We start from the raw sequence: 25,829 nt of genomic DNA on the forward strand, positions 1-25,829 counted from the left end.
TGAATTGAAGTACATTTTATAACCATTTACATTTTCACCAGTTCAACAATCAACAATCTTGGCTCTCTCTCTCTTTCTCTACCAATCTCTCTCACACACACACACACACACACGCACACACACACACACAAACACACACACACACACACACAATTATTTTACATAGGGACTTCATAAATATAAATAGAGTGGCATTTAACTTGAGACTTCAGAGTTTTAAAATGGGAAATTGGTCACTTCATTTGTTGTATTTTTTCAGTAAATAGAAATGTATGGTGGCTAACTGACCTTTAGGAAAAATGGTTTCAAAGTTGGACTGATCTTCTGAAATTATAGAATTACAGTTGGAAGTTAAACATGAGCCGTAAATCTCCACTTCAGTAGGACTAACATACACTAATCTTATTAAAGTTAATTATATAAACCAGAATATAAAACTAAACAGTTATTATATTCTGGAGGTTTTAGAGTGCTTGGTTTATTGTCATTCATAGACTGAATTTTATTCCTAAAAACATGGTGTTTTTAATTTCTATTTATAGTGATAGAATAGAGACATCCAAAGTTCCCTCTGTAACTTTTGACTCTTATATATCAACAAAATGAAATGTAGATTTTGAACCTTGCTTTATCCACTGTTTAGATTTCTGTTCTGAGGATGTATGCAAATTAGTGCACATTTTATCACGCTCAATTTGCATATTTAAACATAAAGTTTCAGAAAAACTTGTAATACAAAAGATAATTATGCTAAATAATGTAATTTTTCATGGTGATATCTGTTAGTTAACATTTTATAATCTATTCACCTGCAGTGTCTTCCTTAAAAAGCGATACTTTACAGGGCTGTGCTTTTTTGCATGGCTTTATAAAGATTTGAACTCAGGACTTTCCAGCTCATCATCTTTAAATTCACTGCAAGAAAACATAAAACCCTCCCACATATTGCATTAAGTAACTTCTTATTCATTAAATGTGACAAGCATAGAGACTTTCCTGTGTATTCAGACTGTAACTAGACAACACGTGCGTTCTTATAATAAGATTGAGTTCTGTTAATGTATAACATTTCTCAGATTTTGCACTCAACAATATTCTTTATAAATAAGACCTTAGCCTTTGAGTGGCCTTCCTGTATTACATTCTAAGAGCCAGGCTAGTCTTCTTATTAGCACTAATGGACTCTTATTTCTACATCATAACAACTATTAGCCTACTTTATCATGCATGATTAATTCATTGAATATAGCTGCACATTAGAATTCAAGAGGGAAGGAGAAGGCCGCTTGAAAAAGTAAGAGAGGTGGTGGAAAAGAGCTCGATGGACTTCAGAGTGTGGGAGAGAAATGAGAAGAATAAAGACCGAGACAGACAAGGAGTCCTGTGTTAAAGTCCAATTTAAAGTGTTCATTTTCGGAGAAATATAAATCCCATCTAATTAAGTATTTCCCTAAATGTATCAGGAGGTGCAAAGCTTTTTTGCAGACCCTGAGACATATTAAGTCAGTGTGTATAAAGGCTTGTGTGTGTGTCCTTGGTAAAGGGCCAACACACTGACAGCCTAGATTTATAGGTTTAATTGCCATAGGTAACCATGCAGTCAAATAAGCTCTCAGAGATATGGCCTAGCATCACACACACACAAAACACACATGGACAGAGACTAAAATGTATGGATGGACACACACATATTGAAGCAATAAGTGTCGATTAGCCCTGATGGGAAATTTGACCTGATTCTAATGCTGCAGTCAAAACTATGATGACTTTAACAGATCACTATTGTCTTCTACTAAAATAAGTGTCAATAATTGTAATGTCAAGTAAGTGTTCAACAGTGTTGGGTAACATTACTTTTAAAAGTAACTCATTAAGTTACAAGATTACTGCCATGAAAAATTAACTTGTTATGTTACTGCATTATCTACTGAGGAAGTAACACATTAGAGTACTTTAGAGTTACCGAAAAATTACGGTAATCCCTCTGCGACTCGTTGCGCATGTCGGGTATATTTGTCCAGACCCCGAGTAGCCAACTGTACATGTACCTTTGTATGTATTGACTCTACGGCCATTTTGTAACCCTCTTTACAGCCCACAGTCGGTAACTCACTAACTAAATAATGGATAACTTGAATTGCAGAATTAACGCGTTACGTTACAACTAAAAAGTAATCAGAGTACTCTGACGGATTACTTTGTAAGAATTTACCCCCAACACTGGTGTTCAATAATTGTAAAGTTAAATAAGTGTTAATAATATTGATGTTAAATAAGTGTTAATAATTGTAATGTTAAAGACGTGTTCAATAATTGTAAATGTTAGGTAAGTGTTAATAATTGTAATGTTAAATAAGTGTTAATTGTAATGTTAAATAAGTGATAATAATCGTAAAGTTAAATAAGTGTTAATAATTGTAATGTTAAATAAGTGTTAATAATTGTAAAGTTAAGTGTTAATAATTGTAATGTTAAATAAGTGTTAATTGTAATGTTAAATAAGTGTTAATAATCGTAAAGTTAAATAAGTGTTCATAATTGTAATGTTAAATAAGTGTTAATAATCGTAAACTTAAGTAATTGTTAATAATTGTAATGTTAAATAAGTGTTAATAATCGTAAACTTAAGATAGTGTTAATAATTGTAATGTTAAATAAGTGTTAATAATCGTAAACTTAAGTAAGTGTTAATAATTGCAACGTTAAATAAGTGTTACATAATTGCATCTCCACATCCTCTCAACAGCTCAGCTAAAAGAAACTGGATTTATTCTTCATGATGTTTCAAAAGTGTATTTAGACAGCTGGGTAGAAACACAGCTAATGTAGCATGAGCACTAGAACCTCATGCGCACTGCCGTTATTGACTTTTACATGTGGACTGGCGCTGTGATCAAGACGGCCAATGTGCGAGTTTCCCCCAGTGTGAGCAGGCTGGTTGAGCAGTCCCAACACGCTGGCAGAGTTTTAAAGTTGTCAGAAGCTCATTATCCATTCCCATGGTATATTCTCACAGACGATGTGAATAAAGAACTCTGCATCAGGCTTTTTAAATAAAGTGTCTGATTGAGAAGCGGAGAGTTGATTTTAAATGGATATGTATTTAAATCAAATGCAAACGCTGGAGTCTGGAGTCAAGAGTTTAACTTCAGATCTTCGGGAGTGAAACAAATACTAATGAGAAGAGATTTTCAAATAAATATTACTACTGTTTTTGAGCAGCAGTAAAAGGCTGATTTTGCATGTGGATAGGCCAGCTTTGGTCAGAACTTAAATTAATCTCTGTAACCTGGCTACATAAAATGCTTGTAATCTATTAAACACAAGCAAATAGTGAATATTATGGCAGACAGCCCCCTGTGACCCCCGCATGATGAGATGGATGAACGGCTGAAATGCCTGTCTTGGTACATCTAAAGTTGAAATAAGGTATAATCAATATGTAAACCGGTAATTGGACATTTTCTTGCTAATTAAGGCTACAGGCTTGATATAACAAGATAGAATGATATGCTGGGGTATTTTGTCTCCATTTTCATTTTCATTTTCATTCCATTTTGGGTCAGAATGTGAATGGTTGATCAGCAGAAGTTCAGCAGAAATCAGTTGGAAGTTTCCTGGAAATGCATTACAGAAATTACCAGGTTTTATGAACTGTTGGAAACTGGCAGAATTAGTATTGTTATTATTACAATGGGTAATTATTGTGGTAATTTGGGGGTAATTTCAAAGAAAGAAAGAAACTACCTCCTGACCATGACATTTGTGGACCTGTAAAATGAAGTGCTACCGATTTATCTTGTAATCATGTGGAAAGGTTTTACATTTAAAGGGTTTAATATATTTAAAGCACAAAGCATAATATGAAATTGTCTGATTGTAATAAATGATTTCCCTGAATACTCACCTGACAATGTGTTAATGAGTCCCTGCATACCTCCAACATTGTAGACTTACTCTCTCCTTCCTCAGGGTCTGTTGGCTCTTCACATGACCAGATCAGTCCTGACATAAGAGGATGTAAATTTGTGGCTTTAGATGCAAAGAAAAAATTTATAAACTGAGTGAACTGTATGATTAACAAGTGAACTTGTCATGCTAGTAGTTTGAGAAACCAAACATTGTTTTAAGCTTCTTGTGATGCTGTAAGCGCAAAAGCTTCGATCACTACTGAACAAGGCACCACTCCTGTATTTAAAATCAGATTTTTCTGATGATGTTTAGATTCATTCTCCAAAGTAGCCTGTAATTGCTATAATAGACATTTCACTAAAATGCATTTTACCCTATTTTCAAAACCACAGGTTTCCCTCACCCACTACCATCAAAGAGTTGATTACAGACATTCAACTTCATTAAAAGAAACCCAATCAGAAAATTAATTCCCTCTCTCTCTCTCTCATTGTGCAGAGCGGCAATTTTAATAGATTGCCACTCATTCTTTGCCGCATGTTTAACAGTCCATCATCCATTAGCTCATAGCTGCTTATTGTTGAGGGTCTTGGGAGGGGGCTGGAGCCAATCCAGGCTGGCATTGAGTGAGAGGCAGGTACACCACGGACAGGTCAAACACAGGGCTGACACACACACACACACTCACACCTATGAGCAATTTAGAGTCGCCAGTTAACCTACGCTGTTCGTCACAGAAAGGCCCCAGGTCCAAAACCAGCCTTCTTGCAGTGAGGCGATAGAGCAAACCACTGCAGAGGTGATTGTTAAAACAGGGGGGCTTTCTATACAGCTCTGCGGTTCACAGCTCCAGCAGCGCTAACGAGGGAAGAGCTCGTCAGCTCTAATTGAATGACTCCTGATTAGACTGGTTTCACATTGGCAGCCAACATATCACATCTTGTCTGACTTCTAATTGGTTGCTTCCTTGATGCTCCACGTGCTCTGGAGACACATATTTCTTCAGTGTGGAAAAAGACAGTGTTACAGAGAGAGACAAAACATTCTGGCTTCCTGCAGAGGACAAAAAGACACAATATCCTACAGATAAAGGTGGTGACATCCAATATACCCGTAAAAAAAAAAACAATTTTGTGTACACCCTGTGTGTGTGGGCCCTTCAAAAGGAGCGTTTCAATATCAGAGCTGCTATAGTCAATATTATTATAATAACGTATCAAATGAGACATGAAAACAATCTTGTAGGTTGCACATAGTGATGAACCTACAGAGAATAACCACCTGAATCAGCAGCTTCTCTCTGCTTTACAGAGCTTTGGAGAAACTTTCAGCATAATTATGGTTTAGCTGTCTGCTGCCAACTTTACTGACTTGGTTCGCTCTCATAGCAGCAGGCAGCTGTTGTCACTCGCCTGCTGCGGGTGATTTAAATGCATCAGGCAGTAATCTAAAGTCCAGGGTCCAGAAAGTGATATCACAGACACCACGTCCATGTTGTTGACAGTCTTTGTGTGGGACAATAAGACACTTTTACACCGAGCATGTTTTTAAGCTGAGAATTTGAACTGGGCAGCATTTGTTCTTTTTTAGCACTTATCTTTATTAAAACAAGAGCATAACCCCAACAAGCTGGCCAACCCCAGATGGCAAGGATTGTTTTCTTCGGAAAATAAAAGCATTCCTCCCTCATTTTTTCTCACCGCCATTTTGTAACAATAGCCATTTAAAGTGTTGCATTTCTATGCGCTCCTCTACCAGCTTCCACTGGCGTCGACAGGTTCGCCATTCAAAGCACTGTGAAAGTAATGCACGTACAACCACGCGGGTATATCAGGGGGAACATGACCCCTAAAAATCCTGGGAATAATATGATTTCCCCCAAATATATCACTGAAAACAAGACAATAATTTCAACGTCTAACTATAACGCAAGTTATCTTTGTCTGTATTTTTCGCATGCAGCTGCAATAATTACTGCAGCTGCCAACAACAAAAAGTAAATACGGGTCGTAATAAAATACGGGTCATTTTCGACCTATGAAGACAGGCTCGCGTTAGCAGAGTTACATCACTACCTTTAGCTTCCCTCTCAGGAATTGCTCTTTTAAATTTCATGTAGTTGATATCACCTTTTCGCCCCTGCATACAGCAATTGACATGTGGCTTGTAAAGAAAAACCGTATCAGCACATTCAATTACTAGACGGTGTTAAATGCAGCTGCTGTTACGGACCTTACATGTTGACCTGTTGGTCGCAGGTGTAACTAACAACATTAATTGTGTTTGCATCTCATTTAGGCGATCCAGTGTCACGGTCCTGCTATCACATAAACTGGCTCACTGACATGGTCTACATAGAATGAAAGCATAATTACTGTTACTACAGCACAGGTCTGTTGCCTCCACCTATTACAGTACATGCAACAAAATGGCAACAGCCCATTATATGTGTACAGTGTTGTTCCTATACAGGCTACCATGAGAACTAACAAATAAGGATCAGCCTTTTAAAGCTGAAATACATAAATGTATGTCTTAACCTCATCGAGTTGACTAATGCACTAACCACTTTGTGTCGATTTAAAAAAACATTCAAATGCAGACCATGACTGTGTCTCAGTCCCTTACTTTGAGAAACAAAATGTATAATTTCATATGAAGCTTCCAGCTGTGGCATGCTATGACTTTCCTACAGCGTCTCTACAATGTAAAGCTGGCCAGATAAAATACTGTAAGCAGCTTAGTCGCCTCAAAAGAAGGAGACAGCCGAGTCTACAAAATTAATTTGGCCGTTGAAGAGCATTTCTGGTGAAAAACAGCTCCTCTGAGAAAATACTCTTCTCAAACCACTTCCTCAAGTCCTTGGGAAGCGAGTACACTACAGTTTTGTTTACTATTCCTGGATTCATTCACGTATAATAAACACACACACACAGACACACACACCCTTGAGACGAACCCTCGTCATGATGCAGCTGAGCTAAGCGGTTTCTGCACACACACTCTGCCTCTCTCTAATGTAATTGTGTATGTCGCCAACATTAACAGAAAGGCAGTGTGACCTGCCAGAATATGAGCCCATAGCGGTAATGCGATTACTAGCGTATGAAACATAATGACAGACAATGAGAGTGAGACAAAGATAGAGTGGATTGGAGGGAAGGATCAGGTAGGACAGAGTGAGAAAAAGGCAGGGTAGCAGCAGAGAAAAAACAGTAGGTAAACAGTAATGTAATTGCTATTAGATCAATTTGATCGCGGTCAGAGATCAGTGCTCGTGATGATAAATATTGATCTGATAAAACCACTGAGGCAGAAATACGGGCTGACATGAATACAGCCGGAGTAGAGGAGAGCGGTAACAGCTGCACTGACCCAGACCTCCATCTCAAAACATGACCATGACGCTCTGATATACCTGCTGTACACCACCAGCTCAGCACCAAACACCCGGCACACAAAGTTAGCGGCTGGATGGAGAATAAAGAGATTACAGCAGCTAAAGAGCCATACACTGCATTTCCAGCAGGAGATGGTGGAGACCAAAAACAGAGCTAAAAGCAGAGTGAATATTGGGGCAACACTAATTGAGTAAGGAAGTGTGTGTAAAAAGTCAATCGTTTTCTGTGCTAACAAATTTGACATACCTACTTAAAGGTGCCCTCTAGATATATTTGTCTTGGAGGCCCCCATCCATGCATGTTTTAGTGTTTCTTTGTCCAAACACACCTGATTCAAATGAATGTCTCGTTATCAGGGTTCAGCTGAGCCCGATAACGAGCTGATTATTTGAATCAGGTGTGTAGGAGCAGGGAAGCGCCTCAAATCTGCAGGGCTTGTTTACCTATCTTCATTTTTTGGTACACTGCTATGCGTCTGCGCATTATCTCCAACAGCTGAACATTGTCAGTGGTGGAATGTAACTAAATGCATTTACTCAAATGCTGTACTTAAGTATTAATCCAGGTAAGTATCCATGTATTTGTACTTTACTTACAGCTCCAACACAGAACTTTAATTTTTTGTTGATTCTGGCGGCCCCTGTTGACAATAGTGTGATGAGCACCAACACTTGTGTCATCAGGATCTTGATCTGGCAAGCACGTGCATTTGTTTTGAAAACGAGTGAAAGAAAGTATTTTTAAATACAATTTTTCTTTTTTTTTAAAACAGCTGTTTGCGGGATGCCCGGTGATGAGGTATCAACTGTAATGTGACTGTGGTAAAACAAAGTAAACTTGACTTGCCAGACTACAGAGCAGCTTCTGTCCTGAGGCTGTTCGACCCCTCAGTCACAGGTGTAGCGCCGGAGCCCACTGGAGCGCTGCCCTGCCAGTTTATTACTGTGAGGAGATAACATTTTCAGTTTGCACAATCCAGTTGAAAATCACATACATTTTAAGCTCTTGAATCGGTTTTTAGTGATCCAATCATCACTAAAGTTTACTGTCAACAAGAAAAAACAAGCGGAATGGTCAAAGTTGTCATATTGACATTTAAAGAGTGCTAAAGTCAACTCTTGCTCATCCTTTCATATTTTCGAACAGCTAAAAAGGTAAAAGTCATGACTTAAAAAGTATGAATGTAATGATTCAAAACAGATCTTCAGGTTGAATGTCACATTATATTCTCAACATGATGAAGTCAGACTACATTTAATCATGTGGTCAGTTGTAATAGACTAATCTAAGTACATTTGCAGCTGTAGGGAGGTTACTTGACCTTCGAAACGAGGCATAACTTAACTCGTAGTTGCGCTCCAGTACTTATAAACACACCCCTGCACTCAATTCATCCTCAGCAGTCTGCCATAAAAATAGTTTTGATTTATGTCACTTGTGGTCTCATTTGATTATTGTTGCCATAGGATCATTGCCATTGAATGTTAGCAGAATATAACAGGAAGAACTTGGAACTGAAAAAGCCTCTTGGATGAGAGGTGAAACGTCTTCAAGAAACTGAAACACATCCAGTTGCCTACGATACAGAACTTGGAATAGCAGGAAGCTGAAGACAGGAATGTGTGTGCCGCCATCTTGCTACACAGAACAGGGACCGATGATAAAATATTGCTCCATAGCACTACTAGTGGTAAACAACTCCATAGAGTGCCTTTAAAGGTGACCACATATCAGTGTTGTGTTGCCAATGAAATCACTTCCATGTTTTACAAATATGTACAACAATCAAATATACAGATACAAATAGATCATAAAGAAATGATGGACTTCGCCCCTTGGAGCACAGGTGAATGTTGTCGTGTTCAAAAGATGCAAATGAGACCTAACTGGTATGAAAAGCAGTGAAGAAATGATTGCAAGAGGTGAAATTGGCAGGGTAGGGATGTCAAGTGCTTCTCTGGTCTTTGGGAAATTTTTGACTTTTCATTTGTAGCACACAGACTTCACTTCAACACATGGTTCTGCATGATTGCCCAGAAATTGAAAATGGTGAAAAACTCAAAAGGCATGAGAATGAATTCATACCATATTTCAAAATGCAATTACAAGGCTTTTAACCGTTTGTGTTGCCCGGACAGACCGACTCTGTGGAATCACGCACAAATTAGGAAATGCTCAGTTTGGTTTAAATTCTTCCAGCACCAAAGAGCAAGGCATTGCATTATCTGCTCCAGAGGAGAGAAGCTACAGCAGGAGGAAGGAGAGAAAACACAGAATAGACTGGAGAGGTCCCCGAGGAGACCCCCCCACTACTCTGCAGCTTTACACGTCTGCTGTGGGTGAGCGCAAAATGAGTTACAGCAGAGTGGTGGGCTGTGTGTGTGTGGACAGGCAGCAGAGTGTACAGTGTTTGTGCAGGACACACGGGAATACAGACACAAACACTGGAGAGGAGGTTGTGATCATAAGTTACTAAAAAAGCACAAAGTCAACTTTTGCTGCAAAAATACTTTATTTTTTTTGCCAACCAATTGAAAGAGACATAAATATATTACGAGTGTGTCCTTGCCAAGCTGTAGATTTGAATTATTTCTGCAGCATTTATTTTTTATTTCCCTTCAGAAAGCTGGAGCTCGAGCTTGTTGAGGCTGTTCTGACGCAACTAAACTCAAGCTAAGTACATCTATCCACTGTCAGTATGGACAGTTTACATCACTGGTTCTATCCATTGTTCCAGATGTTACTGTAAACCGTCACAAATGCATCGAGGTCACCAGGGGAAGGAGCACAAGAGAGGGAGCCAATTCATTTCCATCTTGAGAATTTATCAACGTCCTGACTTGTGATGGAACCGCACTGATTACATGATTCATCTGCATCCTATTAACACGAGGAGATTTGGTCTGTCAACTTTTATTGTCGGCTGCGCTGGCTTCCAGTCATTGTTGGACCTGAAATTCAAGCTGTAATTGCCTTCCTCTAAATTGCCATGGCACAAAATGTTCATGCATTGGAACAGCAGTAAAACATGGCTGCACTCCGTTTCATTTGCATTGAATTATTATGGGTGGCTTTTACTCACTCCATTCTGGGTCCACAAATTGATCTGAACTGACTGTTTACAAGGAGGGAGGCAAATAGCTGCGAGTGACATCAAGTGCAAATAGAAATGTCACATTGTTTAACACTACAGTACAAAACTGTGCAAGTCCCTTTTAGCTGTTGTACTACAGAGTACACACACACTCCACCTGAAGCAGACTGGATGATCAATAGTACACTCATAAGCACTTGTTCCAAAAAGAGAAACTGCTGTCGCTATTAATCAAAAGAGCTAATTCTTCAGGTTTCCTCAATATTCCTTCAGACTAAAAGCCTTGTTAGCAGGTAACAGCTTGAAAATTGTTATGTTATCACTTTCAAGGAGGCAGTACTTTCGTAGCCAATCAGACGGGCCAATCAGGAGTTCTTGCTTCCAAGTAAAGTCGTCTGGGTCAGCTGCTCAGATATCTGTAGTGTGAATCTTCAGATAAATACCACCGTGTTAAATACAAGCCAGCTGGCAACAAGCTTAGCTTAGCATGACGACTGGAAGCAAAAGAGAAGGGGTTCTTAAATAAACGTTTAAAAATATATGTCAACCTGATTTCCTAATTTTTGCTAATTAATAAGTTTTAGCTTTTTTTGTTTGTAAACAAATGTAAAAAAAAAAGTTCTGTTATTTTGGATAACAAAGTGCTGGAACTTTCCGTCCGGGTGCAGTGAGCTCTTGGAAACCCGACTTGCCAACGTCGCATTTCTGTTTGCACACACATGAAAACATGTTATTAATTTAGCTTTGAAGAGGCAGGCTCCTCTGCTTCCAGTCTTTACGCTTAGCTAAGATAATTGGCTGCTAGCTAGCAGGCAGCTAGCAAGGCCACCTTCATAGTTTACATACAGGAGAGCTGTATTTATTATGGAAGAGGACTGGGGCCATTGTAACAAAAATAAATAATAAAATAAATTCTTTCTCTGTTTTTAGTTCCGAGATAAAAGTCAGACTTCCAAGGAAAAAAGTCAGAATTGAGAAAAGAAAAGCCAGAACTTAATGTTTTACAGTGGCCCTAATTGTCTTTAGTAATTGATCTCAATGTTCAAGTTTACATAGATGTCAGTGGCAGGAGAGAAGATGCCAGGCAATCAAACATTGGAGTAGTGTTTAGCAGCAGAAAGACAAACCACATATGGATGTTTCTCTTTGTCAAAAATAAGCCACACTGAAACATTAACTCCTTTGAAGGGTAAAATGTCTTTCGTATTCACTTTAACTACTCGTATCGAAAACCAGATCTGCCTGCCAATGACTTCTTAACAAGGAACATTAGCCTGAAGAACTGAGGCTGAAAGATTAATAGCTACACCACATAATACTGAATCAAGTATGCATTTCATTAAAAGAAATATTCAAGAAATTCTCCCTTTCCAAGTGAAGTTTCCATCCATCTTCCCTTTGTACTCGTCCCTGACCGTCCATCTGTTGTGTTTTATTTCCGTCATCACGCCTTCCTTCTACCCGTCTTCATCCCTGCTGTGAGGTAGAGGAGCTGCAGCCTCATTCTCATCTGCAGACTCACCGTCTGGACAGAAACCGCAAGTCAGAGAAGAAGTAAACAAGTAAATTAGTGAAAAATGATTAGAATTCTAAAACAAACTCACATGAGGCAGGCTGGCCATCTTTGTCATGATCACGCTGTGGTCAGAGTCACTGTAGATGTTCTCGTCCTGACCGGGGTCGTCTGCTACCATGTACAGCTCTCCAGCGTGGACATCGGACACATTCACCTGGACGGAGAGACAGATGGATGACAGACAAATATAATCCGTTACTGTCATGGAAGACGTCTCCACCATATTGCGCCAGACAAGATGGATGATATCTCTCACACTCGCATGCGCATAACTATCCAGCTTGATACATTCACAGAGGAAAAATAATGAAAAGAGACAGATAAAGGGGAGATGATTGTCATGCACCAACCTGAAATGTTTTAGGGTTGAATCCCAGCCAGAGAGTGTATCTATAGTCCCAGGAGCGCAGAGAGTATCCCATCACCTTTATGTCTTTAAGGTCTGGGAGGTCAGAGTTCACCTAAAACAAGAACATTGGATTAAAAAAAGTATCCTTATACTGTAGAAACCTTTCTGCAGTGCTGTCAGAGCCACAGCTGCCGACTCATCCTGCGAGATGAGCCGACCAGCTAAAGTCAGGCTGCCAAACAGCTCTGACAGAGATTAACCTGCAGCAGGTGCAGCACTCATCTGGATATGTTAATTTTAAGATCTTGTGCTTGTAGCTGGCAGCTCTGGTACAAGCAGGCACACATGACCTTCACTCATTCTGACATTTTAAATGCACCTTAAGATCCATTATAAGTAACCACACAACATGCCTGCGTGCAATTATTAGCTCGTCTCTGGTACCTGTGGAGTATCAGCAGGTCGAGGGTACTGGCTGAAAGATATGGCCTCTTCATCCTCTCCTCTCTCTCGGTGTCTGAAGGTGTAGGCCAGGTTGTCTCCTTCTGTGCACAGCTCCTCCTGAGAGCATGAAAACAGGCCGAAGAGTAAAGGAAATAGATGTCAGAGTCAGTTAGATCACATTCATCGGGCATGTTTGGGCCGGTTTATGGAAAGTTTACTTTTGGATTTACTTTGTTTGGCAATGTCAGTACCATTTGCAGTAACTGTTCAAATATGCCTGAAAGGTCTCAGTCCTCTGACTGTTCATGTGGTGCAATTTGTAGAAAATAAGGATGTAATGTGAAGAACAGGAAATAAAATGACACTGAATTACATGTTGAGCTTATTTCTAAGCTTTAGATAACAATCTTTTCTTCAACAGTTACTCATTTACTACAATGGCTTCAATGCCAGTAGACAAGTTTTTGCTTTAACCCACCATTATGAAGTAAATACTGATTGTACAATGTAATTGTTCTAGAATAATGACACAATCAGCGTTTAGATTGGTTTCCTATAAACCTTTTACTAGGCTATTTTCTTTGCTACTGGGCATAAAATCTCCTGGGAAAATGAAGGCTGACTGACCTTCGAGTCAGGCTGGCAGCCTGGCACCACTTCTATCTGCTTTCATGTCTCCTTTATAGACTGAATGAGTGAATAAACTCAGATTTTTGACCTGTGTTGTCAATACTCGAAGGACAACTGAAAGCAATCTGGTTGTCTGTGGGAAGTTGTCTGTTTCTAATTTAACTAAATACATCAAGACTGAGGACCAATTCCAATGCCCCCCCGGAGGCCCGACACCCTGAGCCCTCACAGACTTTGCTGACGTCACCTGGTAAGTGTTTGAGTGCGTCTGCAAGGGGCCGAAATGGTATAATAAGTGCTTTGTGACGTTTCACTTTACCTTGTAGGTTTAAGACTTTATTTTCACTTTTGTTGTTTGAGAAACTGAGTGATTAAAGTAAAGAATCAGTTCTGGGAGAAAATGTCGATATTGGGTAGTGATTTAGAAAAATTCTGTTTGTGAATAAAAAAGGCTGCATATTGAATAATGGATGCATCCAGATTATTGTTATTTTTTTTAAATCGCTACACTTACGCTGTTCCCTTTAGCAAAGTGTGCAGACTTCTGGAAATTGTCTGCAAGAGTCCTCATGCACTTAATCTGACAGTGTGTCGGCCCTAAACCCTCAGTCTCACCAGGAATGCACCTCAAAGTCTGAGTCTGACTGTGTACATTGGGACTGGGCCTGCAACTACAGTCTGGAAGACATGTAATGATCGCGGCATCAGCCCTGTGGTGCTTCGAGCTAAAAGCTCAGCATGCCCACATGCCCACAATGAAAATGCTAACATGCTTAATTATAATGTTAACCACATTCACCATGCAATTTTAGTGCGTTAGCATGCTTAAAGTTACCATTTGGCACAAAACACAAAGCACAGCCGTGGCTGATGGGAATGTCATTAGCTTTACAGGTATTATTTGGTCATAAACCTGCTGATCGTAACAGATGAAGAGAAAGAGGTTCACAATACTCAAAAGGATTCCTCCTCTAAGCACCGTCAATATCTGCACTAAATTTTATGGCAATCCATTCAATAGCTGTTATTGTTGAGATATTTCAGACAGACTGACACTGCCTTCCCTACAGGGTTGCCGCCAGCGTTGCTAATAAAAAAATGCAGTAAAATGAGTAAACTTGGCTCAGACAGAAAATTGTAGTCGTAAGTATAATTATAGTTTAAATGAGTGAAACATTTTAGACTCGAGCAACATATTTCATTTTCATCGTTTTTTACCTGGAAAGAAACATCAGGACAAGGTTTAGGTGCGGTGCCACCAGCCAGGTAGGAGACGGTCGGAAAAACATCCACCAGCTCCACCACGTTTCTTATTACTTTGTCATCTGGAAGAGAGAGGGGTCAGCCAATTAGAGGAAGTCTTGCATAGCCGCTGACAGCAAAATAGTCATGATATCCACTAAAATTTACTAGACACCCTGCTCTTAAATTTCATCATCATTGCACCATTTGCACTTGATGTAAAAACCGATGGAGGCGAAATATCAAAGTGTGTCCCTGTCTAAATACTTTTGGGATCTCTGTATATCAAAGACTTCATTAAAGTCAAGCTGGCATGATGATACATGTTCCAACAAGGTTTATATGAGCAATTAAGGCCAAAAATGTTAAATCAAACCAGAGTTCCCTTTGTGTCTTGATGTACATGGTGCTTTTAAATGATAAAAAGGATGCTACATGTGTCGTGTTCATCAATTTGTCGTCAGTGAAGGGCCTTACTCTTAAAGCTGAGCTCTGATTGGGTCAGAGCATCAATATAGGGAAAGGTAGACTTTCCCGACCAATTACGACGGTGATGGGTGACGCCAGGAACGTAGAAGATGAGAGGGACGCGTGTTGCCACGTCGAAATTAGAATATTTCGCCCATTCGCCGTGTTCTCCCAACGACCATCCTGCAAAAAGAGGGAGAAACGGAGATCATGAAAGACGGTCGTTCAAAGAGACTGAAGCACGTGGAAGAAAAACACAACTAAAACTATGAATCTGTATCATCCAAACAACATTTTAGAAACAGAATCCATTTTACTGATCCTTCTCCCAGCCATCATATATTTGAAAATGATGACTTTAAATTGAGCTTTACTGGGAATATATCAAACAGTCATGATAAGGATTCACTCCAACATCCTCCACTGAAGGAGACATTAAAAGAAAGTGAGTTTCCGAATCACAAAGTTTTTTAAAAAAGGAGACAGCAGAACTATGGAGGGAGGTAATAGCACAGTAGTCTGTAACAACACTGTCATCTGGTGGTGAAAGACCAGCAGAACAGCCAAACGTCTGCAATATTTACTTGAACAAAACACTCCACTTCCTAAATAATGTGCACTAAGGCCTTGAAACTGTATTTCTAGTTATAACACAGTCATTCCCAGTTCTTCCCCACTGACCGTGATCTGAGGTGAACACCACCATAGTGCTGTCAGCCAGCCCCAGCTCATCAAGAGTACTGAGCAGCCGCCCAACTTGAGCGTCCATGTAAGACACAGCAGCGTAATAGTGCCGACGGATACGCAGCTGGAAGACATGATGCAGAACACTGTTAGTGTGTTTTTCAGGGAGGGGCAACATGTGAGTTTAAAGGTGTTGAGCGCAGCCAGATCATACCTGGAAGTCTTTAGGAATGGGTCCATAAGGGAAGCTAATATTGAGTTTTTGGACGTCATCTCTCCTCCTCACGTCAGACCAGGGGTTGTAGGCCACAGGTGGAAGGAGTTTAGGGACATCGGGGTCAGGGGCCAGAGTCATTTGGTCAATGGGATATAAGCTCAGGTACTCCTGCGATAGACGAGCAACAAGTTTTAAAATGATGTTTAGTAAAAACAGCTACACATAGTACACAATTTAATTAAAAAGATGGATTTGTACTGTGACAAAACAGAAATGATTTTCTTTGGCTCAGACACTGTGATCATTTATTTCAAATTATTAAAATTGAACTGGCCTGTCTGCCCAAAATACTAGAATCAGTGTTAAAAAAAAAATTCTCCATGTGAAAGCACTCACCCAGTCCAATTTTCCCCCAAAACAAACACCAATGTTAACGCCAGACTCAAACAGAAGTCCATATTTTCATTAAACCACCTCAACCTGGGTAACCCTTGTTAGTCCGCCTCAGCAGATCTGCTCTGCCTCAACTACAGTAACCTGCCAAAAACTCTGCAGTGAGGGTTTTAACAAAAACTCATTCGAGATCACACATTTCCTCACGTTTAGCTTTTCTTTATTGGCCTTCTGTCACTTTTGGGATTCATCTAATCATTACATAGTCAGGGTCCTCTGACTTCTAGAGGAGCATCAGATCATCAGAGCGGGGACTTCTGGCTGTTCAAGGTTTAAAACTGAAAACACAAAGTGACAGAGCTTTTTGTGTTGTTACTCTTAGAAAAGCCTCCTGCTATTTCCCAGAGGCCAACCACTCACATCTTTAAAATGCATCTACAAGAAATGGTTTCCTCTTGATTTTACAACCTTCATTTTGTTGGTTGCACATTTAATTCTCTTTCTCCTTTAACTATGGCCTTTTGTCTTTTATCTCACTCTTTCCTCTTTTCTGTTCACTTTCAAAGACTAAACTTTTTTTAAAAAGGGCTTGCTTGCATTCTCCTATCCAGAATCACAGTTATTATATTAAAATCACTGCAGTCTTAGCATTTAATTACAATAACATAAGGTACTACTTTAAAAACATACAATATGTCACTTATTAATAAGGATAATGTATGTAATATAGTCACTTTCAAAAGGACTTGAACTCCTCAGACCCTTGAGTATTGCAGATGTTCTCAGAAGTCTTCAGCTCCATTGACTTTCATCATTCCTTTAATCTGGCTGAGAAGACTGTGTCCAGACGATACGAGGTGAATCACATGTAGCAAACGCATCACATGCCGACTGAGACAGTTGGCTTGACCTTTTCGCTCATTTCATCTCTCGACTTACACTTCGTGGCAAACCCCTTTGCCTCTGATCCATCTGTCTCCGCTCTCATTCAGCTTCCACTTCATCATGCCCTCTTCCTCCTTCATGCTGAATTGAGTCTTTCATAAATCTAGATCAGTTCCCTTTAAATTCACATCACATACAGTACGTTTCTCCATTCTAGCTTTCACAAGTTCCTTTTTATTCTATTCCCTTGTTTTTACACACACACAGCCTTACATCAAAACTAGCTCCTTGTTGGGTAAAACCTTGTATTTTTAAAACCTCAATGCTTTTGTCGTCTACTGGCCCAGATGAGTTTGTTCCCTTCATCCGCCAGGCTTTACACAATGTTCTCTGTGGCACTTGTTCCTCTTATGCTCTGCTCCTCACACGTCATCTCCTCCATGTTAACACTATGATTCATCCTCATTCTGTTATTTTCTCCTGACACTCATGGTCCTGTCCAAGAATACACTGCAACACTGTCATTCAAAACTGACTTTCACTTCTCCACTTCACATACTCGGCTTCATTTGTGCCAGTGAATATACAATCTGATAACAAAAACATTTAGCACAGGTGTGGTTTAGGTCAAATACAAACACTGTCAATTACATCCACCACGCCAAAACTTTGAGGAACCCTCAGTTAAAATACTTGTGTTTTATGTTACATATAGTATACATTTAAAAAAGGGAGAATATTGGCCAGTAAACTGGAATTTTCCTAACCCTAACATGCAAGAAGCCACCAGGATAAAATCAAGTTGTTGCAAAATACCTACACCTTTTTAAAGAATTTGAAAACTCGCCCCAACCTGGCACCCGCCGCCTCAAAAAAACAGTAGCTGTTCGCTTTAGTCTGCAACTTAAAAGAAAAACACATCTAGATATTACACATGTACAGTATGTGATCATCTGACAGGAGATCGATTAGCCACGCACTGCTCTTTTACACTGCCACAGTAAAGAGCTGTGTCAATGAACAAATGACACCATTGACCACTGTGACACTAATGTGACGCTGTATCGGAGCCACATCTGTAGCTCCGATACAGTCGGCTGATACAGAGATCGAGCATTTTACCAGTTGTTCCATAAACATTGGGCCTCATGTAGCAACTTCCTCTTATATTATTTTTTGTCAAGAGAAAAAAATAAGAAGCTATCTATAGATGCACAAATCAGCATAGATTAACTCCAACTCTAATGCCCACTAAACACCATTATAAGGGCAGAAGTTGAGTCGTGTGCAAAAAGCCAACACTGGCACAGTGATTGGAGAGATGAAATTGAGGTGTTGTTAAAATCAAATAAAACAGCATCAGCACTGGCGTTACAGAAACGTCAAAGACAGTTGTGCGCGTGCGGGTGGTTGTAAAAGCGCTCCTGTCTGGTCTGGCCCCCCACTCCAGCCATGGACTAAAAACATGACACTTGGTTCAGACATGGTTCGGGACTTTCAGATGTGATAACACCCTTAGTTTACTATTTATCTGTTAAATAGCTCTGTAAAGCTTGAGCTTAAAATTTGCAATCACAGTATATGAATTTTTGCTATTGATATAGTTATATATTGTTGGATATAACCAATCAGACAAAAATCAATCCTTCACTGCATTTATACACACCAAACATCAGAAGAAGAAAAAAAAAAAAAAAAAGCACCCAAGAGCAGCACTTTAATACTGTCAAAGTCAAAACCTCCTGAGCCTCTTGAAACAAAGCCAGCATCACCTCTGTGACTGGGCTGAAGCCTGAGACAGCCACCTGCAGCCAGTATCAATGCTGGTTTTAATGAAATTACTGCATCAGTTTAACTGTAATCTAAAAATTATGCCACATCATTATGTTACATCCCAGGCAGTGTACAGAGGTTGGACAGGTGTTGATAGAAGTCACGTACCTGTGGTATCCTGAAGGGTATGTGTGGTTTGTGAAAGCCCACAGCCAAGAAAAAAGGAGCGTCATGGTCGACCCGACTCTTCAGTAACCTGACTGCCTCGTCTGTGCTCTCCAGGTCAGGGAGGGTTCTCCCCGGCTGCTCCGTCACGTTCACTGCACACAGCAAGTTGGCATGGAGTTCACCATCCTCTCCTTTACACATCTGGAAACAAGGTTATGATACAAACTATTTAAAGTCACATTATGAACAGTTCCTGCTGGGATTTAGATTTCAGGGTATCTGTTGGCTGTAATAATTACAGACTTGGAGTGGCCACTGACTCATATGATGGAGTCAGAGACACAACTACTCGCAGAAACGAAGAGTCAGGAACTGCTGATACTTCCAGTTCTAACAAATCCGGCACAGCTTGTTTTACCAATTGTCAAGTCAAATTCTATTCATATAGCTCAATTTCACAAATTTGCCTCAAGAAGCTTTACAATCTGTATAGCATACGACTTCCTCTCCACCATGAAAGTGCCAGTGATGACAGAGCTTCAGCTGTTTCTGGCTCCACTGACGGACCTTCAGCTGGCGCTGGGTCAGCAGCCGGAGCTGCAGCCACCACTTATTCTAATGATGGAGCTGCAGCTGCACCTGTTCAGCTGGACGATGTCAACATTGACCCGGATACAGTCTGGCACAAGTAACTGTTTAAGATCTGCATTCCTCCCGCTTAGTGAAATTAAGCAGTGATTTCCTCCTTCATAAAGGACCATTTCCTTTACACTAGAAATCAAACCCAGACATACAGTAACGACTTGGGGCAATGTGGTGCTCATCTCAGAGCAAGAAGGTTCTGGGCCTCTTTCTGAAGGGAGTTTTATGTTCTCCCTGAGATTTTCAGATCCACTAAGCTGGATCATATTTAGCAAATAATTGGGAGATGTTAAGTGAAACGAGGTCAAGAAGCTTGACCTAAAAGCCTGGCCTTAATGAACAGGAAATTGTTATTCTACATCACGCTTTCAAATGCAAGTGTTGATTCTAAAAAATCTACCAGTTACACTTGTAATCTGCGAGGCAGAGTTGTAGGGGTGAGGAGTATGGCGGCATCCCTTCAAGCTACATTTTTATGTAGCTAAAGTGACACATCATTAACTTACTCTGAATACTCTTTCCTATTCATACCTTTTTTTTCTCAAATCTAAACGAAGCTGGGTGGTAGGCAGGGATGGACCAGCTGTAGGGGTAGTCATCAGTGTGGTTAGAGGCAATACCTAAAGAAAATACAACACAACCATTGTTACCACTATACAATTTGATTGACAAAAATGTCAAGACTTTCTCTCCATAAACAACAAATTCTTGCAGTGTGGGTTCTTCTTAAAAATGCAGCTCAGCGGTAAATCTGTGCTTCTCCCTGCAGTTACATATGTAAACATTGAGCAGGGCTCCGTTTCCCTTCCTAAATGTGCCGCTGTGTCCACTTAGTCTTTTGTTAAAAATGCATATAATTAATCTTACCTGGATGGAATACCTTGCCCACAGACATGGTGAAGTATCCCTTAGATTTAAAGTGCTGTGGCATGGTGGTGTAGTTTCCAGAATGGACTCTCCAGTAGGAGTTGAAGTCGTAGAGCCTGGTCGTGTCTGGTCTGCGACTGGTCAACATGGACGTACGACTGGGAGCACACACAGCTTGCTGGAAGAGGAAAAAAAACACTTTCAAACATTCTGATCACACAAAACGACCCAATTAGTCACTCATCTGCTTTGATGATAAACACATACAACACCAACACACCTGTGCATACGCGTTGAGAAAAACTTGGCTTTTGGAGGCCAGTTGGTCAATGTTTGGTGATTTTGCCACAGTGTCCCCATAGCAGCCCAATGATGTCCGCAAATCATCTGCTATGATGAACAGAACATTTCTCCTCGCTGAAAGCAAACACAACCACAGTAAAATAAATGTTTGCCATATATTTGTAGCTTTTAAATGAACCTATGAAGGAAACAGTTCAGGAATAGCTTCCAGATTACTGCTAAAAAGGTTTAATTGCAGGTGAGGATAAAATCATCCTAGTAAACTTAAACAAAAACACCTAAATACAACAACAGGTGTGTACTACATGAAAGTTAGCCCTCTAGCTACACACTAAATAAACATAATGATAATTAAATAAAGACTTATTAAACACTAATGAGAGTTAGTTACTGAGATTTACTGTTCAGACAAGCAGATAAAAAAAATATACAAGTCAGGAAGATAAAAGGACAACCGGTCTATTTATTATAACTCCCGTGCAGACCTCACACATAATGACACTTTGTCAAGTTTTGCTAGCTAGCTCTTCAATCTGTGCCAACTCTACCTCTTCGTGCCACAACGCCAAGAGCAAGTGTGTGAAGACCCAGGAGGAGAAGCCATGCTCGGAAATAATTGTACATTTTCCTTTGCCAGAAAAGACTAAGGACGAGTTGTCCTTGAGGGAAAGTTTCATTAGAAGTTAATCTCGCATCTCCTCGACACTTTCAGCCGTCGTCCCCGCAGTCTGGTACCAAAACAAACGAGCGTGTCGTGGTCGTCTTTAAATAACTTCCTGATTATCGCATCGCCCGAGTGAAGCGTTCTCATTGGTCCGCTCAGCAGTCGCCCCGCCCCGAAGCGCTAATCACATTAGTTAAATGATGTGTCAATCATTTTAATAGCATCTATACTTGATCTATTGTTGTCAATTTAGCTTGTAGCTTACATGTAGCCTTGCTTAATTTAAACAATACGTCAAAGCAGTGAAATATGATAAGATAGACAAAAGCACCTCACACTGTAAATGCAGGAATGTGAAATTATTTCTGCACTTGCTACTGTGGAGTAAATAAGCCACGAGTATAGTATAGACTCTGCAGCTATGTTGACATAATGTTAACGGATGTTGTGTGTTTTATTTAGTCTAACTTGACACTGCTGTAGCCGAGAGATGGTAGACGAGGCGATGTCTCACTCTGTATTAAATTGACTATAGCTTTCTCCTGAACTGTATTTACCTAAGCGTCGTTTTATCGTATCTTACCCTGCTGTTTTGAGTCTATTTTATTTAATTCTTCTATATTATTTTCTGTATGTTTTGTTACACTGCTGTTATGTGAAGCACTTCCTCTTCCAAGTTCCATTTTATGCATGAATTGTGCTATATAAATAGGTGTATTATTATTATTATCATCATTATTATTATTATTATTATTATTATTATTATTATTATTTTATTATTATTACAAGACCAGGTAATAACAACATTAGTTATCGCTGAAATACTGTTTTTTTTTTTTATATTTTACAATTTGGAAAATGCTTCCTCGTATGCATGAGGCTCCTGGTCCTCGTTGCACTCGAGGTGGCTGTCGAGTGAATCATCTTCTTATACATAGACGATCTCCGGCCACAACACCAGCACACAGGAAACATGGCAGACTCGGCGGCTAAACGTCAAATCGACAGTGATGAACCTGATGATCTATCTCTGAAAGTCAAGAGGGTGAAGACTGACAATGAGAATGGTCGAGGAGAAGTTGCGAAGGAGTCTGAACCTAAAAATATTCTGTCTGGCTTTAGCACGTCCAAAGTGTTGAAGGATTCTGCCCGGGAGAAAAATATCTTCGTCCATGGAAAAGTAAGGCTGTTGTAAAGTTAGCTAACTAGCTGTTAGAAGGTATTTAGCTAACTGTAGCTAATGCGTGTTGAGTTGAGAGCATTTATTTGTCGAGTGAAAGGTTTTCATTGTTATATTCATTCAAAGTGGTGTGAGTAGGTTTGTCAAGGAAAGACGTAGCACTGACTTCCTGTTTGATGTTTCAAAATAAGAGTATGCATAATAGTGCTGTATAGGTACACATGAAACTGTTGAACGTGTCATCACCAGCTCGCTGATCAGGAGGCCGTGATTATCCTGGAGAAGACTCCCATCAGAGAGGACACCCTGGCCGAGCTGCTCAGAGCCTCCACGATGACGCTGGAGTTAAAGAACGACATCTACAGCACATACCGGTTACAGGCTCCCTCTCATCTCAATGGTTAAAAAAACTAAAGAATAAACTGATTGAAGATATTGCGAGGAGTCAGGGGCAGCATTGGCCAGCTAGAGGAAACTGAGGTCACGTACATTTCTGTTTTTCAGAGATCAAGACGACAGTGGTGTGTCCAGCTACAGAGAAGCATGTGAAGAAATACCAGCGTCAGGAGAGCTCCCTGGTGGAGGAGACGGGCGAGGACTATCGATCCATCACTCTGCCCTACATTCAGAAGCAGAGTTTCAGCGTGCAGGTCAGTGTTAACTCATGTACTGGCATCCTAATGTATCCTTCTGAATGTTTGACAATCAACTTAATTTCACTTTCACCTCCCCAGTGGGTCTATAACATCCTGGAGAAGAAGGCGGAGGCTGACAGGATAGTTCATGAAGATCCGGACCCAAAGGTTGGCTTTGTCCTCCTCCCAGACTTCAAATGGGACCAGAAACAGGTGAGAGTCCACAGATAATGATGTGATAAGATAGATATAATATAGGTTAGTGATTTCAGACATGTATACTCTCAGGACAACAATCTTTTCTTTTGGTTTGAGAAGGAGTTGTTAAGGACCACTGACAAGTTGTGCACATGCATGATTAGGATAATAAACATATGTAATTAACTAAAGACTGTAACCCCACTCCAACTGATATAATTTTCAGATAATTATGTAGGTTTAACTAGGAGACAGTTACAGCATTCTCCTTCTGCCATTAAGAGACAGCTTCTTTTGCATTTATCACTTCCAGTAAGAAAATGAACTTTTATTTTATCAAATTGCTTGCCTGAGAGCATTGTATAATACATTATATTTTAACTTGTCACTTGGCACCTAAATTTAGTGTTTTCCTTTACATAAATACATTTTACTGTAACTTGGTGGATAACAATTCACCAGAATGCTGGAAAGGAAGTGTCTGTGTTCAAAATGTCCAGGTCTTAATATGTGTCCCCCACGATGCTGAAATAAAACCTGCACCCCTGGCCATATGGCAATAAGTGATGGTTTGTGTTTGATGTCCTGACAGCTCCTGTCCAAAACACTGACGATTAAGTTCAGATTCAACCCTCTCATCTATACAAAGTGAGAATGGAACAGAACAGGCTCAGTCAGTTACAGTTCCTCAATATGTGTCTTCTTCTATCAGGTTGATGATTTATACCTGATCGCCATCGTCCATCCGAGAGACATCAAGAGTCTCAGAGACCTGACCTCAGAGCATCTCCCACTGCTGCAGAACATCTTCCAGAAAGGAAAGGTGAGGTCTTTATTTGTTTATTTGGTAGGGGCAGTGCAATATGTGCAACATCAGCAACCACAACAATAACTATAACATTTAAAAACATTAACTTCAAAGCATACAAGTGATATGTTGTTAACATATATACTAAATAAAAGAGGTCCTAGGATTGAGCCTTGCGGGACACCAACAGTCCATCCATTTGATTGCATCCACAGAAAAGATTAAACTGTGTGATTGTTATTTTCCATTTTGGAGAGCTAGGACGAGACATAGCACTTAAAAATTGGAGACAAAAGTGACAAAACCTTGGACCAGTTCATGATGTCAAGGCAGAATGACAACCCCTGTTTCATTGTCTCTCAGGAGGCCATCCTGAAGCGCTATGACCTTCCAGCCAGCAAGCTGAGAGTCTACCTGCACTACCAGCCATCCTACTACCATCTCCACGTCCATTTCACCAAGCTGGGCTACGAGGCACCGGGCTGTGGCGTGGAGCGGGCCCACCTCCTGGCTGACGTCATCCAGAACATCCAGTCTGACTCCCAGTACTACAAAACCAGGACCCTGTACTTCCCCCTGAGGGCAGACGATGGACTGCTCAGCAAGTTCAAGGAGGCAGGGAGGCTGTAACGGGCCTCATGCACCTACTGTAATTGTGTCAGAATAAATCCAATCTTTTTTTAATCAGTTTTTGTCGATAGATGACTGTTTCCTCTGTCAACAGTAACAGTGCGAGCCAGTTCATTACTGTAGGTGTACAGATTGGTAGTTTAGCTTCAAATATTATGTCTGTCAAAGTGATATTTTGTAATGTTCCAGAAAAATATAGGAATATTTCACACTTCAACTGATGAATATCACCGTTTTCTGCATATTTTATACATATTTGGATACATAATTTCTACATGATTGAGTCTGACTCCTCATTGAGATGTTTTCAGCCAGTGGATCACCAGTGCTCATTCTGTTCCAGTGTTTTTTATGTGTTTGCAGATTGTCACAGACTGAAATAAAGACTCATTTTTTTACCTAGTCTGTTTGTGTTGTGTGGATGTTTCCGACACTTTTTTTTAACTAAACACTTTGGCAGCACTTTTGCCCTGATACACCAGTTTAACATCAAATCAGTGGTGGATAGCCTAAATTACTTAAAGGAAAAGTTCACCCAAAAATGAAAATTCACTCATTATCTACTCACCTTCATGCTGATGGAAAGTTGGTTGCAGTTTTGTAGTCCACTAAACATTTCTGGAGATTCACAGCAAAACAACATTGCAGCTTTATCTGAAACAACTG

At 40.0% G+C, this 25,829-nt stretch overlaps 2 protein-coding genes across 2 annotated transcripts; one reads left to right on the forward strand and one right to left on the reverse strand.

Annotated features, from left to right (window-relative positions):
- Nucleotides 1-9,806: 9,806 nt before the first annotated feature.
- Nucleotides 9,807-21,805, reverse strand: ids (iduronate 2-sulfatase). The gene is made up of 13 exons (XM_084352594.1): nt 21,597-21,805; nt 21,026-21,162; nt 20,746-20,923; nt 20,410-20,498; nt 19,237-19,437; nt 16,015-16,185; nt 15,798-15,924; nt 15,126-15,299; nt 14,625-14,731; nt 12,777-12,893; nt 12,334-12,444; nt 12,012-12,137; nt 9,807-11,932 (listed from the first exon to the last, which is right to left on the reverse strand). The coding sequence occupies exons 1-13, from the start codon at nt 21,670-21,672 to the stop codon at nt 11,852-11,854; spliced, it is 1,695 nt and encodes a 564-aa protein (XP_084208720.1). The 5' UTR covers nt 21,673-21,805; the 3' UTR covers nt 9,807-11,851.
- Nucleotides 21,806-22,663: 858 nt separating this feature from the next.
- dcps (decapping enzyme, scavenger) lies at nt 22,664-25,565 on the forward strand. Its single transcript, XM_084352944.1, has 6 exons — nt 22,664-22,892; nt 23,142-23,292; nt 23,397-23,542; nt 23,627-23,740; nt 24,438-24,548; nt 24,897-25,565. Exons 1-6 carry the CDS (start codon nt 22,686-22,688, stop codon nt 25,161-25,163), a joined length of 996 nt encoding a protein of 331 aa, XP_084209070.1. The 5' UTR covers nt 22,664-22,685; the 3' UTR covers nt 25,164-25,565.
- Nucleotides 25,566-25,829: the final 264 nt, after the last annotated feature.

Source organism: Pagrus pagrus, assembly GCF_965226575.1.
Source record: "Pagrus pagrus genome assembly, chromosome: 5".
Taxonomy (NCBI): Eukaryota; Metazoa; Chordata; class Actinopteri; order Spariformes; family Sparidae; genus Pagrus; species Pagrus pagrus.

Excerpts from the sequence above, each read along its gene's own strand:
- dcps (XM_084352944.1), top strand. The coding sequence starts at position 22,686 with ATGGCAGACTCGGCGGCTAAACGTCAAATCGACAGTGATGAACCTGAT. Across the intron at positions 22,893-23,141 it reads ATATCTTCGTCCATGGAAAA|CTCGCTGATCAGGAGGCCGT; the intron begins GTAAGGCTGTTG and ends TGTCATCACCAG. Across the intron at positions 23,543-23,626 it reads AGCAGAGTTTCAGCGTGCAG|TGGGTCTATAACATCCTGGA; the intron begins GTCAGTGTTAAC and ends TCACCTCCCCAG.
- ids (XM_084352594.1), bottom strand. The coding sequence starts at position 21,672 with ATGTACAATTATTTCCGAGCATGGCTTCTCCTCCTGGGTCTTCACACA. Across the intron at positions 21,163-21,596 it reads TGGCGTTGTGGCACGAAGAG|CGAGGAGAAATGTTCTGTTC; the intron begins GTAGAGTTGGCA and ends GTTTGCTTTCAG. Across the intron at positions 19,438-20,409 it reads TTAGATTTGAGAAAAAAAAG|ATGTGTAAAGGAGAGGATGG; the intron begins GTATGAATAGGA and ends CCTTGTTTCCAG.